General features: G+C 35.0%; 1 protein-coding gene across 1 annotated transcript; it reads right to left on the reverse strand.

Moving 5' to 3' along the window:
* Positions 1–2166: 2166 nt before the first annotated feature.
* Positions 2167–10664, reverse strand: LOC135170641 (dynein axonemal heavy chain 2-like). Its single transcript, XM_064136645.1, has 11 exons — positions 9833–10664; positions 8848–8924; positions 8195–8537; positions 6546–6824; positions 5778–6238; positions 5352–5488; positions 4503–4845; positions 3893–4412; positions 3017–3159; positions 2274–2419; positions 2167–2218 (listed from the first exon to the last, which is right to left on the reverse strand). The coding sequence occupies exons 1-11, from the start codon at positions 10038–10040 to the stop codon at positions 2167–2169; spliced, it is 2709 nt and encodes a 902-aa protein (XP_063992715.1). The 5' UTR covers positions 10041–10664.
* Positions 10665–15072: the final 4408 nt, after the last annotated feature.

Raw genomic sequence — 15072 nt, forward strand, 5'->3', positions numbered from 1 at the left:
ATGAAATAATTAAATTGAATAACGTAATGTTACTTGACTAATAATTTTAATTTTTTTATATTCTAATATCAAATTAATTTGTTAGAAAAGATTTTTTTTTCGTGCAAATTTTTTTATATTGTATCAACACATTCTGAGGTAAAAAGTTCGACAATTTTTCGATCGTCTCCGATCAAATGTGTGAGAAAGGTTTTCTTCGATTCAATAGTGAAATGATAAACGGGGTCAACTCGACTTTGACTTTGACGAAGGTCAGCATAAATTTGGTAAAATAAATTGGTAACGAAAAATCATTTCCCTACTTGAATATTGGAAAATAGGACTCATTTCATCGTCATCTAACGTACCTTCATAGCCCTCACGACCAAAAATTGTTTATCGTAAATATTTTGAAAGATCAGCGTTCGTTTATTTTGATACCCAAGAACCCATCCCTCAATATCCTTCGAAGGGATCTATTTTTTTTTTAAAGAATAGAAAATACCGAAAGAAATCACAAATGGTATTTTGTTCTCGCCACATTTTTCACGGGAAAAGAAGCTACAGAAGTTCTTTAAACTATTCGAAGGATTCACAAAAGGGAATTTGGGGATGCTGGAATGGCCACAATTTAATAAGTTACGATGCTCAAAGAACATTTCGTAAAGTTTTAAGCCCCATTATAACTGGCCATCTAAGTACTGCGTTGGCCATTTTTTGACAATCCTCTGACCAAGTATTTCCTTCGTTTTCGTTAAGGTAAAACGAGATAAGTTGATTTATCTCTGACTCCAATATTCGACCAATATCTCGGAATCTAATAAAGATCGTGGAATTTTTGGTACATGTGTTTTAGTACTCAATTCACTCCACAAAAAATATAATAATAAAAATTTTACTATAAATTTTCTATCAATTCTAAAATATTTATGAAAAACTGATCTTTAATTAAAAGGAGAATCTCATTTTACCCCTTCGCTACTGATATATTCAATAAAATTTAGAAAATTCATCAAAAAAAAATCAGAAAAAGTGCTATAAAATTTTTCTCAATTTACTCTGAAATTACGAAAAATGGGAAATTTTTATTAAATAATTCTGTGTAAATGTCCCACGAGAATTAACTCATCTCTAAAAAATCCCTAAACAATGAATGTTCCTAATAATGTCCAAAAAAATGTCGATTTAGAATCAAAGAACAATTTTTTTAAAGCTAAAAGAATTAAATTTATAATCGCCAGAAAAAATGATAAACGATGAACAACTTTCTATTGGTTTATTATAACTATTTTCCTCATCGCAGTTCACGACTCAACTGCAGCAGTTTACTTGCACTACTTTCCCCAAAATGACCAACTGAAACATTCTCTCAAAAAAAAATCAACGTAAAATGAATTCTCCTGAAATTGTCCCCCAAAAAAGTCTGACTTTTCTGTGTGACAAATAATTGCCGAGATAAATCCTCGAAAGGACAACGTTTACTGTGTGATAAGCGTCACGCGTATCCTATGCATCCACTACCTAGTATCGATCGTATTCATTTCTCCCAACGTTTCTGCCCCTGCTGTCTTCATAGCTGTCCTAAAAATTGCACAAAATGGTGGAGGGGTTGGGAGGGAATCAGACATAAACAAATAGCTTTAAAAAATTCTCTGATTCAATTTCCAGTGTTTCAAGAAATTATTCCAGTATTTAAAGACCAGTGGAGTGAAAATGAATCCTCATCACACGTTACGAAGCACTTTATCTCACGTACGAGAAGTGCAGCAATGACCAAAGCTCAGTGATTGCAAAACAGGGATTCAAGAAATGTGTGAAAATAGTGAGTAATATTTGTGCAAAAAAATCTTCCAGGATGACTCGTGATCGACGAACATTGAAATTGTCTACGTTATTTGAAGGTTAGGAGTGACCCTGTACTGGTGAAGAAAATTTCTGAATTATCACGTCTGTTGATTGTTGACGTATCATACAGACACATTCACACCTCGTGATACTGAGTAAGTATTGATTTTGACGATAATTATTTTACGATTAATCATTTGTAACCAGTTTTTACGAGAATTTCACTTGCATCCCTAACTTTGGAATTAAATTCCACTGCGATGATGAATGCTTCGGCTATTCGAAGCATTCACGTCGTAATGATGCAAAGAATGTTCTCAGTTTCTCATTTAAAATTGGAAATTATTGTGTTGTTACTTGAAAATAGCCTGGAGGTGTAGAAATTGCCTCGATGCTGCGAGATTTGCAACGAATTTTTCAATTCTGGAATGCTCAATTTATTTACTCACCTATTTGTGCGGAGTTCATTGACGAATTCTTGAATTGTGTAAATATAATTTGGTTTGACATCAACAATCTTCATGAGAGATATCTCCTCGCAGATATTGAGTATCGCTCTGTTTGAGATTTTGTAGATGTCCAGGAAATTCTGTAACTGAAAAACAAAATTGCGATTGTTACCATTAATATGTATTTTTCCAAGTCTTCAAGATCATTTTTTCTGGTATCGATTCTAAATTAAATTTGGGATTCGCGATTGAATGGAGTAGGCACCAGTATTGATAAAATCTTGGAAATCCCAATCGTGTAGCCGGTCGGTATTTCAGAGCTCTAGTTAATCTAACTGTCGTACTGACAGCGCGAAGAGAAATGACCGGTAAAAATTACGACAGTCAAGGATTGCTCATTAATTGCGAAATTAGATCGGAAAATTCCAGGGAAATTGCAATAATTTTTACTGCTCATCTCAGGACTAAATATGTCTTTCGGAAATTTTATGGAATATTCGTATAATTTATAACTAAATTTGCAAAATTTTCACGAAGTGATTTCGAAAGTATTGAACTGACCAAAGTGAGCAACCGATTTCTATCAGGTTCTGGCCCAATCTTTGCCTCTCAAATCGAGGGCCTTGCCATAAACCCATCCCCTATTTTGACATTAAATAATCTTGAAAACTCCGTTCACCAAAAACTCCAAAAACGTTCCAATAAAAAAAAGTATAGATTAACAATTAAAATTGCAAACTTACTTTTCTCATATGTGTCCAGCATCCTTTAATGTATGTATCAATAAACTCCGAATTCCACGTGAGTTTGCTCAGTCCTGCCCTGAGCTCACGGTCTTGAATTTTCAGCAGAGGTTTGAACAAAATCTTCTCTTCACTTGACAAAGCTGAAAAAAAAAATCTAATGTAAAAAGTTTCTACAATATTGCAATTTACAAAACGTCTACTGCACCACGAACGGAAAGCAATCATCATTATTATGACAATCATTACTATTCTGAACAGACATCGCTGAACAGTCCTCGAGGATTTCAACCGGACCTGGAAGACCGCCCAGTATGCAAAGCGATACACTTTTCTTAATTGCTTTGCATCCAGTTTTTTACACTGGGATTCAACTCTACTGCATCTCAGAATTATTTACCCACCCGAAGAAGGGATTTCAGGACCTTTCGAATCTGTACATGCAATAGGAAGACAATAATAACGCGCCAAAACGTGATGACCTGCCCTTTTCCCTCTAGAAACTCACAAATTGCGAGAAGGAATTTAATTCTGAGTCCTGAGAGATGAGTTATTTTAAACGAATTAATTCGGTTTACAGATTAAGGTCCACATCCTTGACCTAAACGTTCATTCATTGACAGCTAACGAATCTACGTTTGATAAAACTTGTTTGCCCTGACATTCGCCATAAAATGAGACATTAGTTAACGATCAACGAATAGTCAATTGCTCACATTCAATTCCACCATTCGTTAATAGTTAACGAATTTCATTTGGAGCAAATGAATCGTTCCATCAATGGAAGACAACTCTACTGTTCCCTGATATAACAAGTCACATTTAGTACCAATAAATCGTTCCATGAATCCACCCTTTTCCGATATAATCACTTACCTTCGATTACTTTGTTGTATGTTGAGACGAGCATGAGAACACTCTCGGAAACAAACTGCAGTATCGGCCATTTGTCAATGATAATTTCAACATACACTGGTATCTGAAAGCCCAGGTAACGCCAAATACTGGCCTCGTAGCATAAATTCAGTGCATTATAATCAAGATTCGTCTCCAGAGTTCCAAGCTTATCACTGTTTTGTCGCATCAGGTACCGGTCAAGTCCACTCTGTGGATTGCTGTCAATGTCATCCATCCACTGGTGATGGATTCCAACGATCATATCGTTGATCGAGCCAAGCAGCACATCAGTCTGATGATACACTTCATCACTAATCGTACAATAACCCATCCATTCAGCATTTTCCAGGAGATCCTTCACAGCCTTTAGTCGTTTGGATTTGAACAGCAGATTCAGTGCTCTACCAGAAAAATACGGACAACTCGAAGGATACTCCGAGGTTTCCTTGAGAAGTTCTTGCTTTATTGTTTGAGATTCCTTTGAGAACGATCGCCAAATCTGTTGAACCAAATCGAATGCAGTCCACGAGTGATTTACGATCAAGATAGTGCGATGAATGAGGTAAAATCCTGAGATGGAAAGACTTACGGATGTGATCATTCCGTTGAAATGCGTCATCAAACTGTTTCGGTTCATGTACATACGTAATCCGTAAAGGTAAGCCACAGCTTCTCCGACGTTGTTGATGCCTTTGAAAGTGACATTCATCAGATTCTGGATCATAATATCGAGGTCCTTTGTTTTGGCTCGGAATGTTGACATATCATCGTGCCAAGTAACTTCTTGAACGGAGAACATCTTCCGGGAATTTTCGTACAGATGATGGAGATGATCGCGGAAGATATTCTCTACTTTCATGCAGACTTTTTGATGATCCTGACCTTGTGTACCACCAAAGGACGGCACGGGGATGGTCACTGTTTCATCCAATCTTTTTTCATTAATTTAAGAATGGAGATAATATAACAGAGGAGTGATATGACAGAGATGTGGTTATTAAATTAATACGTGAGCCATGAAAAATCCATAAAAATTAAAAAAGTAAAATTAAATTAATTAAAATCGAACCCTTGCCTCGTGAATTCTACGATTTGTCTACATTTTCGAGAAAATCCGAAGGAAACGTCTCAATATTCTCGGCATATCCCGGAATACCCCAGACGTTTCAGATTTTTTTTTTGAGAACTTTTCCAATTTTCTTGACTTCTCAGATATTCTATGAACGTTAAAACCATCAAATTATCTTTTTTTTTTGGAAAAATTCTTCAAAACTTAGAATACCCCCCATGTCGACACATCTGGCTTTGAATCCCATCACTCGAATATATTTATTGATGAAAAATAAGATCTTCGATAAGTATCAATTAATAAAAATATCCACAACCCTCGTTAACAAAATTTTACAATAATCGAAGTCGAAAAGAACGTCAACATTACCTCGCAAAGTCAATGGCAGCTCGGCAAATTTCATAAAAATCCCGGCACCTCTCAAGAAAAACGTCAACATTCCGGAATACATTCTCCGGCTTCAATGTCCATGGACGTGTCGTTGATGTATCACAAGCATTGACAAACTGTAACATGACACAAATGATTTAACGTTAACAGACAACATCGTACGACAAGAGCCTCAAGACCGAAAAAGATAAGAAATTCTAAACACACGGGCCCTTTGATACCGACCTAAAGAGTGTTCTTGAATAATTGCATAACTATTCATGATCCATCGAGACCAATCGCGTACGGGTCTCTCTGTGTCGATACCCGCATTGTTAAAATGCCGAGGAAAAATTCGATCACATCATAAAAGGGAGAAAGAAGGTTGAAAATAGAAAAAAAAAACATTGATGTAAAATCCATTACCTGAACATAAATTTTCTTATAATATCTGCAAACATCAGTGGCTCGCTCCAGCATTTTCATACCCCATCGAGTACTTCCAGTCATGAGAATTTTACGAGGATCGAGAAATCGATGACATACAAGTATGATCTGATTGTTGAGAAGGATGAATAAGTGGGTCATCCTCTCTTGTGTATTGTAAAACGGTGAATTAAGCCAGATAAAACGAAACAAGTGCAGAATCCTCAATATATGTTTTGATATGTCTTCAAGATTGTAACAGTTGTTCAATCCGGCAGAAGCATCTCTTAGAATCTCCAGAAATGTTATATTTGATTTTGCCTCCTCGATATCACCATTGATTTCTCTGTGCAAACTCATGAATGGCCGGAAGTAAGTAGAATCAGATGTTTTCAGAATATTCAGAATTCGATCCACAGCAGGACTCTGGAGTTGGTAATTCAACGCGCACAGATTCTCATCTAGAAGAAAGAATTGAACATAACTTTCAGGTGCCAATGCTTTTGCATAAAACAGGGCTTATTCCGTTGGTACTATTGAAGAATACTGAGGACTTGAAACAAAAACTAATCTGTCCGGTTTACTACATCAGATTTTCTCTGTCAGTTAATCTGATTTTCTTTCAGTGTACATTCTTGACAAGAATATTTTGTTTTGTCAATATATTCAGGTGAAATCTGATATTAAATTTTACTCAGACGGTTTTCAATGCGGAAGAAATGTCCATTAAAATTCGAATAGTTATATGGAAAGGTTTGATCGACTTACATCGGTAAATCCAAAAGTCGTACTCATCGATGAGACACAAAAGCTCTTGGCTCGTGAATTGTTCATAGTCATTAATAGTCAGTCTCATTTGCTTCATCCAATGGACAACGATTCCCTCAAGACGTTGTACGAAGTCCTGACTCGTAGATGCTTCTTCAATAGTCATGTCGATACCCTCGCGGGGTAAGTACAGCATTGTCAGGCTGTACATTTTGAATCTCAGATCATTGACTTTGTATAAATATTCGTGAAGTGCATCACAAAAATCAGCTTTCACGCCTGATACCAGTGGAATAATAAAGTTCAGTTAAGAAATTAATTGTCTACAAGTTTAATCAACTACAAATTTGTATTCGATGCACAGAGAGAAATATTCAATAAAAATGACGTATATTTTGCGCAATTTCAGAGCGACATGTCAAGGATTTTTTTTAATTGTTATTGAATTTTTCGGAGCGTTCCGCAATTTTTATCTAAATTTTCAATGAAAAATTGCGATACCGTCACGTGATTTTTTTTTATCACTTTTATAATCGATAAACGAACTTAAGTTCTGGGCCATAAAAAAAATCTGAAGTTCCGTAATTTTTACTGGAAATTTCTCTCCATGTGAGAAGCCCACAAATTCATCCAACATTTCAGATTTTTTTCCTTCGATTTCCATAAAAAAATCTGGAAGACGAGGCTCATCGTCGACTACGTAAATTGTTTTACAACATTCACTGAATATCTCCTCGTATACGACAAATTTTCACTCTCATCCTCCGCAAAATATATTTTCTATCGGAAAACATTTCACCCCACCATTACCTTGCGTATAAGAAAATTTACCGAGATTTACCCGATAATTTTTTTTTTTACCAACTTCTCTACTGGTGTAGTTTCCTATAGTTGTGGGGAAAGTTCACTAGGTGCTAGAGAGTACCTTTGGGGCTTGTTCCAGTATTAAGCGTGACCCAGTGGTTGGTACGGGTACGCAGCTGGTCTACAACCCAAAAAGTCAAAAACTTCACAAATGATTGACAAACTCATACTGTTATAGTTTGACCCTCTAAGGAGGGTTAAACGAGATTTTCTCGTCTTCAAAGTAATAACAGCGCCACTTAATTTAAACCTATTGTTCGGTACATTAAGGACACTCGACACCCTTTTAGACAAAGTTCATTTTTTTACATTTCTGGAAAATTCGGGATCAAAGTGACAGGAAAAAATACTCTACTTTTTACGTTTTGTCATTATTTAATTGTTCATGACGTTTCGAAGGGGTGCGATCATTGTTGTGCATTTTTTCTAGTTTTGCGAGTCCTTTTCAAAGTCAAAAATTATGAAAAGAAGGGGGAAAAAGCTGAAAATGTTGCTTAGTTTTGGAGAGATTTCGAAAAAATTATTTATAAACAAATTACGATTTCTCGAAAAGGGCTCAACCGATCGATTTAAATCTGGATTCCAGAGTTGGTCTCAACGCTTATCTACTATCTGACGAAGTTTCAAATTTCTTGGAATTTCTATTACCCACTTATAATTTTTTTTAACTAACAAATGACCCTTGATCAGAGGGATGTACCCACATTTTCAACAAATTTTGCATTTTCCCAATAAAATTAGATTTTTTGGGTCGGAATTCGACTCAAAAATCGGAAAATGGATACTGTCGGGCCATTCCTTCATTCGAAAGCATATCGGTGCCAGCAAGGTATCCACAATCGTTTGTACATTCCCTTCAACTTTGTCATTATTTGTACCAAATAGAACAGCTTTTTGAAAATTTTCATACTGCAGAACTTCCGTGGATTTACGAATGAAGTACGTCATTTCGTAAACTGGTGTTGATGGGATGTTCAATTCTGCTTTGAGAACATTTCCTCGGAAATAAATCGACAAAATTTTTTCTCCTGGTAATTCAATAAAATCTCTCATTATCGACAGCGTCTCCCCACTCCAATCCTCATTTTCAATCCCTCCAATAGTCGTCAAATTTTTCATGTGATCAATCTAGAAAGTAGTCAAAATGTTAATAATTTGGCAAAAATTTTGTTTTCACTCCAGTGACCAAATCATATATTTCGGTACACGTACTAAAATAGTACATTTTGTTACGAGTGCAGAAAATACTTTTTGGCTCGTCGAAACTTATAGTACAACCCCAAGGCAAATGACAAAATGTCGTTGATCAAAAAACTTCTTTCCCACGAGTATTGAATGATTTTTATCATCACAATATGTGAACAATGTATTTTTTATTATTTTTTCCAACACTTTATCCAGCGAAAAGCGTTCGTGAGTCATTAATTATTTAACTTACTATTCGTTGGAGTTCCTCATCATCATAAAAAATTCTGGACACTGAATCTCTGTTATCACCAAAGGCTCCCAGAGCATCTGTTAAGAATTTATTTTCATAAAAATAAAAATTCTGATGGTTCATAATTTTTTATCAACAATCCAGTCAATGAATTTATTTTCGGATTAAAAAAAAATGGAATTTACCTGTTAAGCCCCATAATTAATGTAAAAATCTTCAGGAAGAATCAAACTGACTCTCAATTCTGACAAATAAGCAATATAAATACATCGAAAACAGGATAAGACGTTCCCATAAAATTCAGCGCACATTCAGTGGTTCATTCATTCCTATCCTTCTTTAATGATAAGTAAACGAGTCGAATGAAATGAGAATAAGTGGAGGACAAGAAGGAGAAAGAAAGACTACACTCCCTTTCGTTCTGCTTCCTCGGGTATGAGTTCGTTTGTACTGCTACCGACTTCGGAACAAAAAATGACACTTAGGGTTTGAAGATAATGAGAGAAACGGAAATGCAGATGTTTTGCTCTAATGATAATGCAGTCAGTTGTTATGAACGGAACTTTCTCGATATTAATCAAATTGAGAAATCTTAACATCAATAAAAACATTCAGGAAATGGCCGATCATTTTTTTTCAGATTTTTGGGACCACAATAACTCGATAGAGTACGAAAAAATATTAAACCTAACCTCAAAACACTACCAATACTTTCATTAAGAAGAAGAAACAATAACAATAACTATAATCATAACCATCAAAACAATCCAGTGCACGATCACAAATAAAAATTTCAAGGATTGTCACACAGCAACTCCAAATTGTCGAGTTCAATCCCAGTGATTAATTTATAATTCTGGATACTTCTCCAAGCATAAAGAAAATGCATGTCGTAGTGGAATCAACTCCAATATAAAATGTACGTGGGTAAGAGATAATGGAGAAAAAAAAAATTACCATTTCATGGTTTTTTCATAAATCTTACCCACTCGGGATTCGTCCTCGTCGCTGGACGCAGCATCCAGGTATCCTCGCTTCGAATCCCCCCCAAACTCATCTTCTACTTTATCTTTCTGTCTTTGCATTTTATTGATGCTTGAGTAAACGCCCTCCTTGTTCGGTGGTCCTTTTCCGTTGAAGGAATTTTTATGTTCCTCTCTGTTTGCAAAAATGACTTTTATTTGTTTTCCCATTCAATTTACGACTGAAGTTGGCCTTTCAGACAAAATTCCATTCATGTTGAACCGGCATTTCCACAGAATTTCTGGTTGTCTTCTGGGTGATCTTGATATTTTCGAGCATGTCGTTAGTGTCTGCGGGAAAATACTGCTATCAAATATATCCATCGATTGATATATCATGTATTACACAAAAAAAGCTTGAATCAAGTGGATTTCATACTCGATCGTGGTGCATTCCAGCTCCAATGTCCTGGACCTGATTTTCTTTGGTTATTATGACACCAATTGGGCAACACACAGTCACTGATCACTGAATATTAACCGAGACAGCCATTTTTTTATGATGAGTGATTTTCACGGTACCATTACATGAATAAAATATTACTCGAAAGGTTTATCGTGATGGAAGTGGAGGAATGGCTGGGTGTGCCATAATTCCAACAGTTGATTACGCCGTAGTCTTTGTGGTTTCCATCTTTCATTGTTTATTCGATTCACTTGACCTTTGGGGCCCCAATAACTCCACCAATTCACCGAATTCACTTAGCACTGGTCAAACAAAGAAGCACTGATCCTGTGTCGAATGGAGACCGTAAAATAATATCAAAAGCGTATGACGCGTCAGTAGAATCTCTGGAACCGTTAGACTTCCGTCGGCCATTTGCTACCAACATCCAGTGGAGCCCTCTAACGGTCATTTTCACTTCGGCGTGTTCTTCACTCATTTATGAAACGTTGAGTTTGTTTCGTAGAAAAACGTTTATTTGAGATTTAAGGTATTCATTATCGAAATGATTGAAAATCAATGATCAGTCGATATTACTGTTGTGAGTGGACTGTCCTGGGATGAACACTTGATGTAATTGCGTCGCGTGTATTTGCTTGTATTGGACCGTTCCATAGAAACGGGATCAACAAGATGGCCAGCCCATAGCAACAAAGCTCCTCGCGACCGAGAAAGGAAAAATCTGCTAAAGTGTGGAGTGACGCTCAGTATATTTGTGAAAAAATATTTTCTTCTAATTAATCGAAAGAAATGCAGCTGGAAATTGTCTCAAAGTGAATGACTAGTTCGACGTGAATTCTTGAAGGTATCAATCGTTCATTCAGGCGAGTGATTCAAGAGAATTATAATTTGAGATGAAATTATTCGATCGTTTTTGTGATTTTGGATCTAAAAACTACAAGTGAGTGCTCCACATGGAGACAGAAAAATTTTGGTGATTACTCGGAAAATCGACGTTACATTGTGGCCAGGAAAAAATTCCAGTGTTGACGTCGAGAGTTTTATTGGCTTAACGTGAATTTTTTGTGAACTTCTGTGGAAATTTTCCCAGTTTTGTGATTTTTATCAGTGGTCGTGGTGGAATTATTGGAGACAATTTCTTTGTCTGCAGAATTGAGATAATTTTTCAATAGCCAAGTGCATAAAAATTTCATGTGAGTGAGTGATTGAAATCTCAGGACCATGGATTTAGTGAAGGTTAGTTTCTTTATAAAAATTCTATTTTTTTCATAATTCGATGCTCCCAAACATATATTGTTCACGAAAAACAATAATAACTGCGGACAGTCCATGAATTCTTCTATGAAGAATCGATAATTGATTTTTTGAATGATTACCATTGCCATCCCGTCGAGAAGTTGAAAAATCTTGATAACTCGGTTTCCAATCAGTTGTTATCAAGATGACAGTTTTTTTTATTTGACTCCAAAATCTAATTTGGGAATTGACATATATTCGGTGAGTTGTAAAACGAAATGTGAGACATTACACGTAACACGTGTCGTTAAATTTTTGAGAGTTTTTGCAATAAGATGTGTTATAAAACAATGAATTTTGAAAATAATTTATTTCAAAACATTTTTTCATGTAAACATAGGTATAACAATAAAAATATCGATTTTATGGACAATCGACTAGAGATTTTCCGAAAAGGAACGTTTCAGAATAGGAAATATGATTTCAGGGGACAAATTTGTTGCATTTTAAATTTCAGTAAGACTTTTCTGAAATTCCAACGGTTTTGATTCAATTGAAATTGACAATTGCTCAAAGTATTCAAATTAAAAATAAAGTTGGAGGTAACCAAAAGTTTACGATACATTCCCCTAATATTTTCTTATGTCTACTAATTTTTTTAGAATAATTAAATCGAAATTTATCGTTCCTTTCGATATTTCTATGAAATTCCATCACTTGACGGTTAACGTGCAGATAGATTTTTTCCAGTTTCACTAAATTAGCAAAACTCCCAGACTCAATGACCTTGATCTGATTGTCCTCCAGAAATCGTTCGCAGGAAATTTTTTCACTCAATTCTTCCTCAGAATTGATCTTCAAGTCAACAATTCTCTTTATATATTACATATTACATCATCACAGGGCAATTATTTACATAATCCACAGTGCAGAATAATTTTTCAGAAATTTTCACGCCAAGAGAAGAGAAGAAATTGGAAAAATCATCGAATTCTCAGATTCATCATCGACAAATGTCCAAAATGTCATCTGATTTCCCTCGAAGATGTTAATTCATCCAGAAAATTCCTGACTTGTCATCAGATAATTCTTGAAGGCTCAGAAATTTTTATAAAGCCACTGCATCACTCCTATATTCGCTTCCCTAATTAGTCTATTAACCAACAATGCGGTTGATATTTTTTAAATTGTGTAACTAGAAGACCCCTGCGGGGAGTTTTCTGACACTCATCAGACAACCTACATCACCCAGATTTCATACGGAATTTTGTATTACGATGTACCTAAATAGGGAGTAACACGCACGTCAGCGCGTGTAATTTGCCGTTTACTGCACGGAGCGATGTGGAATTAATTAATTGATGAGAGAAAATTACGGGACAGCTTGTTATCTGAAAGTAGTGAGTTACCAAAGGGTTTGCTATTTTACAAAATCAAACGTATATCCAGAGCGCACCAATTATCGAGTCAAAACTCTACCCAAAGGTTTTCTTGGTGAATTTTTTATGTCAATTGATTTTTGTTTTTACCAACAGTATAATAAATTAATCATATTTTTTCTTCTTCTAGAATCCTTCTGATCATCATAACTACTTTAAGCGATTGAAGAAAAATCGCTTGCCTCAAGTGAATATGTTTCAGATATCAGAATTCTCTTTCACAGTGAAAGCGAACCATAAAACCAGAGATAAATCACATGTCACACTATTCAAGCAGAAAAGGAGATGAGTCTTCATGTCATTTAGCTCCTCCATAAAGAATAATTCGTTACAGAATATACAGTAGACGCTCTCTTATATATTTTTTTTTTCTGAATTGTGACCATTGGATTGCGTGAAATCTTCGGATAAAGCCGAGCTTTTTCATATTTTCCCCTCGTGTATCATCTTTTACTTTCATTTTCATACGGTTTTCATTCGTTCATCCCCCTGATTCCTAGATGACTTGGCAAACGTATAAACACAAGTGAAATTGAGAGACCGTAGATTTTCCAGCAACAATATAAAATCCTTTTTTTCTGTAATCCTGGGGATACGTCAAAGTCGGGGGTGGCCGATAAATCGTACATTAGAAAGTCATTTGCACACAGAGAATATCATGGAAAGCCTCGCGCATTCGTCAGACAGCTTCATCGCAGTCTATTTTTTTTCGTTCATTGAAATTATATGACTACTTCTGTCCCACCTTTGAAATTGAAAATTATTTATGGAGAGGAGTGAGTTAGAAAACAATTGGTGGATAAATCAAATCCCACGTTGAAAAATATTCTGCACGAGAGATCTTCCAAAAATCTTTCGAAGAATCTGCTAATATTATTTTAGAAAATTTTTTGATTTTTATTTTGCAGATTATTTTTTCTTAATTCTTTTAAAAAAATTTTGCAAAATTTTGAAAAGGGAGAGGGTTGGGGGGTGATTTATTTGGCGTGAACGTCATGTACATTATGTACATTAGGTACATTATTATGTACATAATTGTTATTAAAGTGAGTGAGAAAAAGAACAGGAAAATTGAAAAACTTTAATTGTTTTTCAGTTTCTTCATTTTATTGACTTTTCTATCTACATATTTATATTATATATGATATTTATGGTATACATATACTATATATACTATCTATATATATTTTTATGCATACGTGTGTTAGAAAATTAGGATTTTCGTACGAGAATGAGAGAAAAAAAAATTGATAACGGAATTTTCTTTAGTGATTGTCAACTGAAAATATTTTACCAATTTTTTAAAACAGAAATAAAATGACACTCATTAAGTGCCGTGACTTTTATACATTCAATCATTCTCAACGGATGTCATGAAAAAGTGGGGTTGAACGTTGTTGAATCTCCCTCGTGACCCAACTTTTACGAACACCCTGTTCGGGGAATTCCACTTTCCGAGGGGTAGAATGGAGTGTAATACCGAAACCGAGTTGAAGTAATATGAACATAACTGGGATTTTGTACATTAAAATCTGAAATAAATTACGGACAGTTAATTTGGGTAAAAGTATTCTAGTTGACTTCCAACTTTGATCACTAGTGTAGTATCATTTAATCTAGCATATATAACACAATTAAATTATTAAACAAAAATGTTACTAACGAGAAAATTATTTCATCCATCATTACGGATATTTTTTCACGTCAGAAATCAGGTTCAAGAAAAATAAATAAATTCAGATATTTATGTAACTCCTCCAATTATCGCCTCTAAAGTAATTTACCTCTCAATTAAAGTACTTTCCATGGCGTCTAAATAAATAATAAATTACTCATTAAAACTAGTCGGTGATAAATTAAATATTTTGCTAAAAAACGTACAAACCAGATGTTTTTTTTTTCAATTTCATGAGAACTTTATTTGATTAAATGATTCGGAAAATTGATATACGCGGTAGTGTCTCGGCCAAGAAAAGTTTTAACTCCCGGCGATATTTATAGAATAAAATAAAAACAGGACAAACTGCGGGACAAATACTTCTAGTTACTTCACATGAAGCGGCCGTTACTTTTCCCTAGAGACAAATATTTTCTTCTTTCAATGGATCTTAACAGAACTCTA

The sequence above is a fragment of the Diachasmimorpha longicaudata genome, chromosome 17 (genome assembly GCF_034640455.1).
Source record: "Diachasmimorpha longicaudata isolate KC_UGA_2023 chromosome 17, iyDiaLong2, whole genome shotgun sequence".
NCBI lineage: Eukaryota > Metazoa > Arthropoda > Insecta > Hymenoptera > Braconidae > Diachasmimorpha > Diachasmimorpha longicaudata.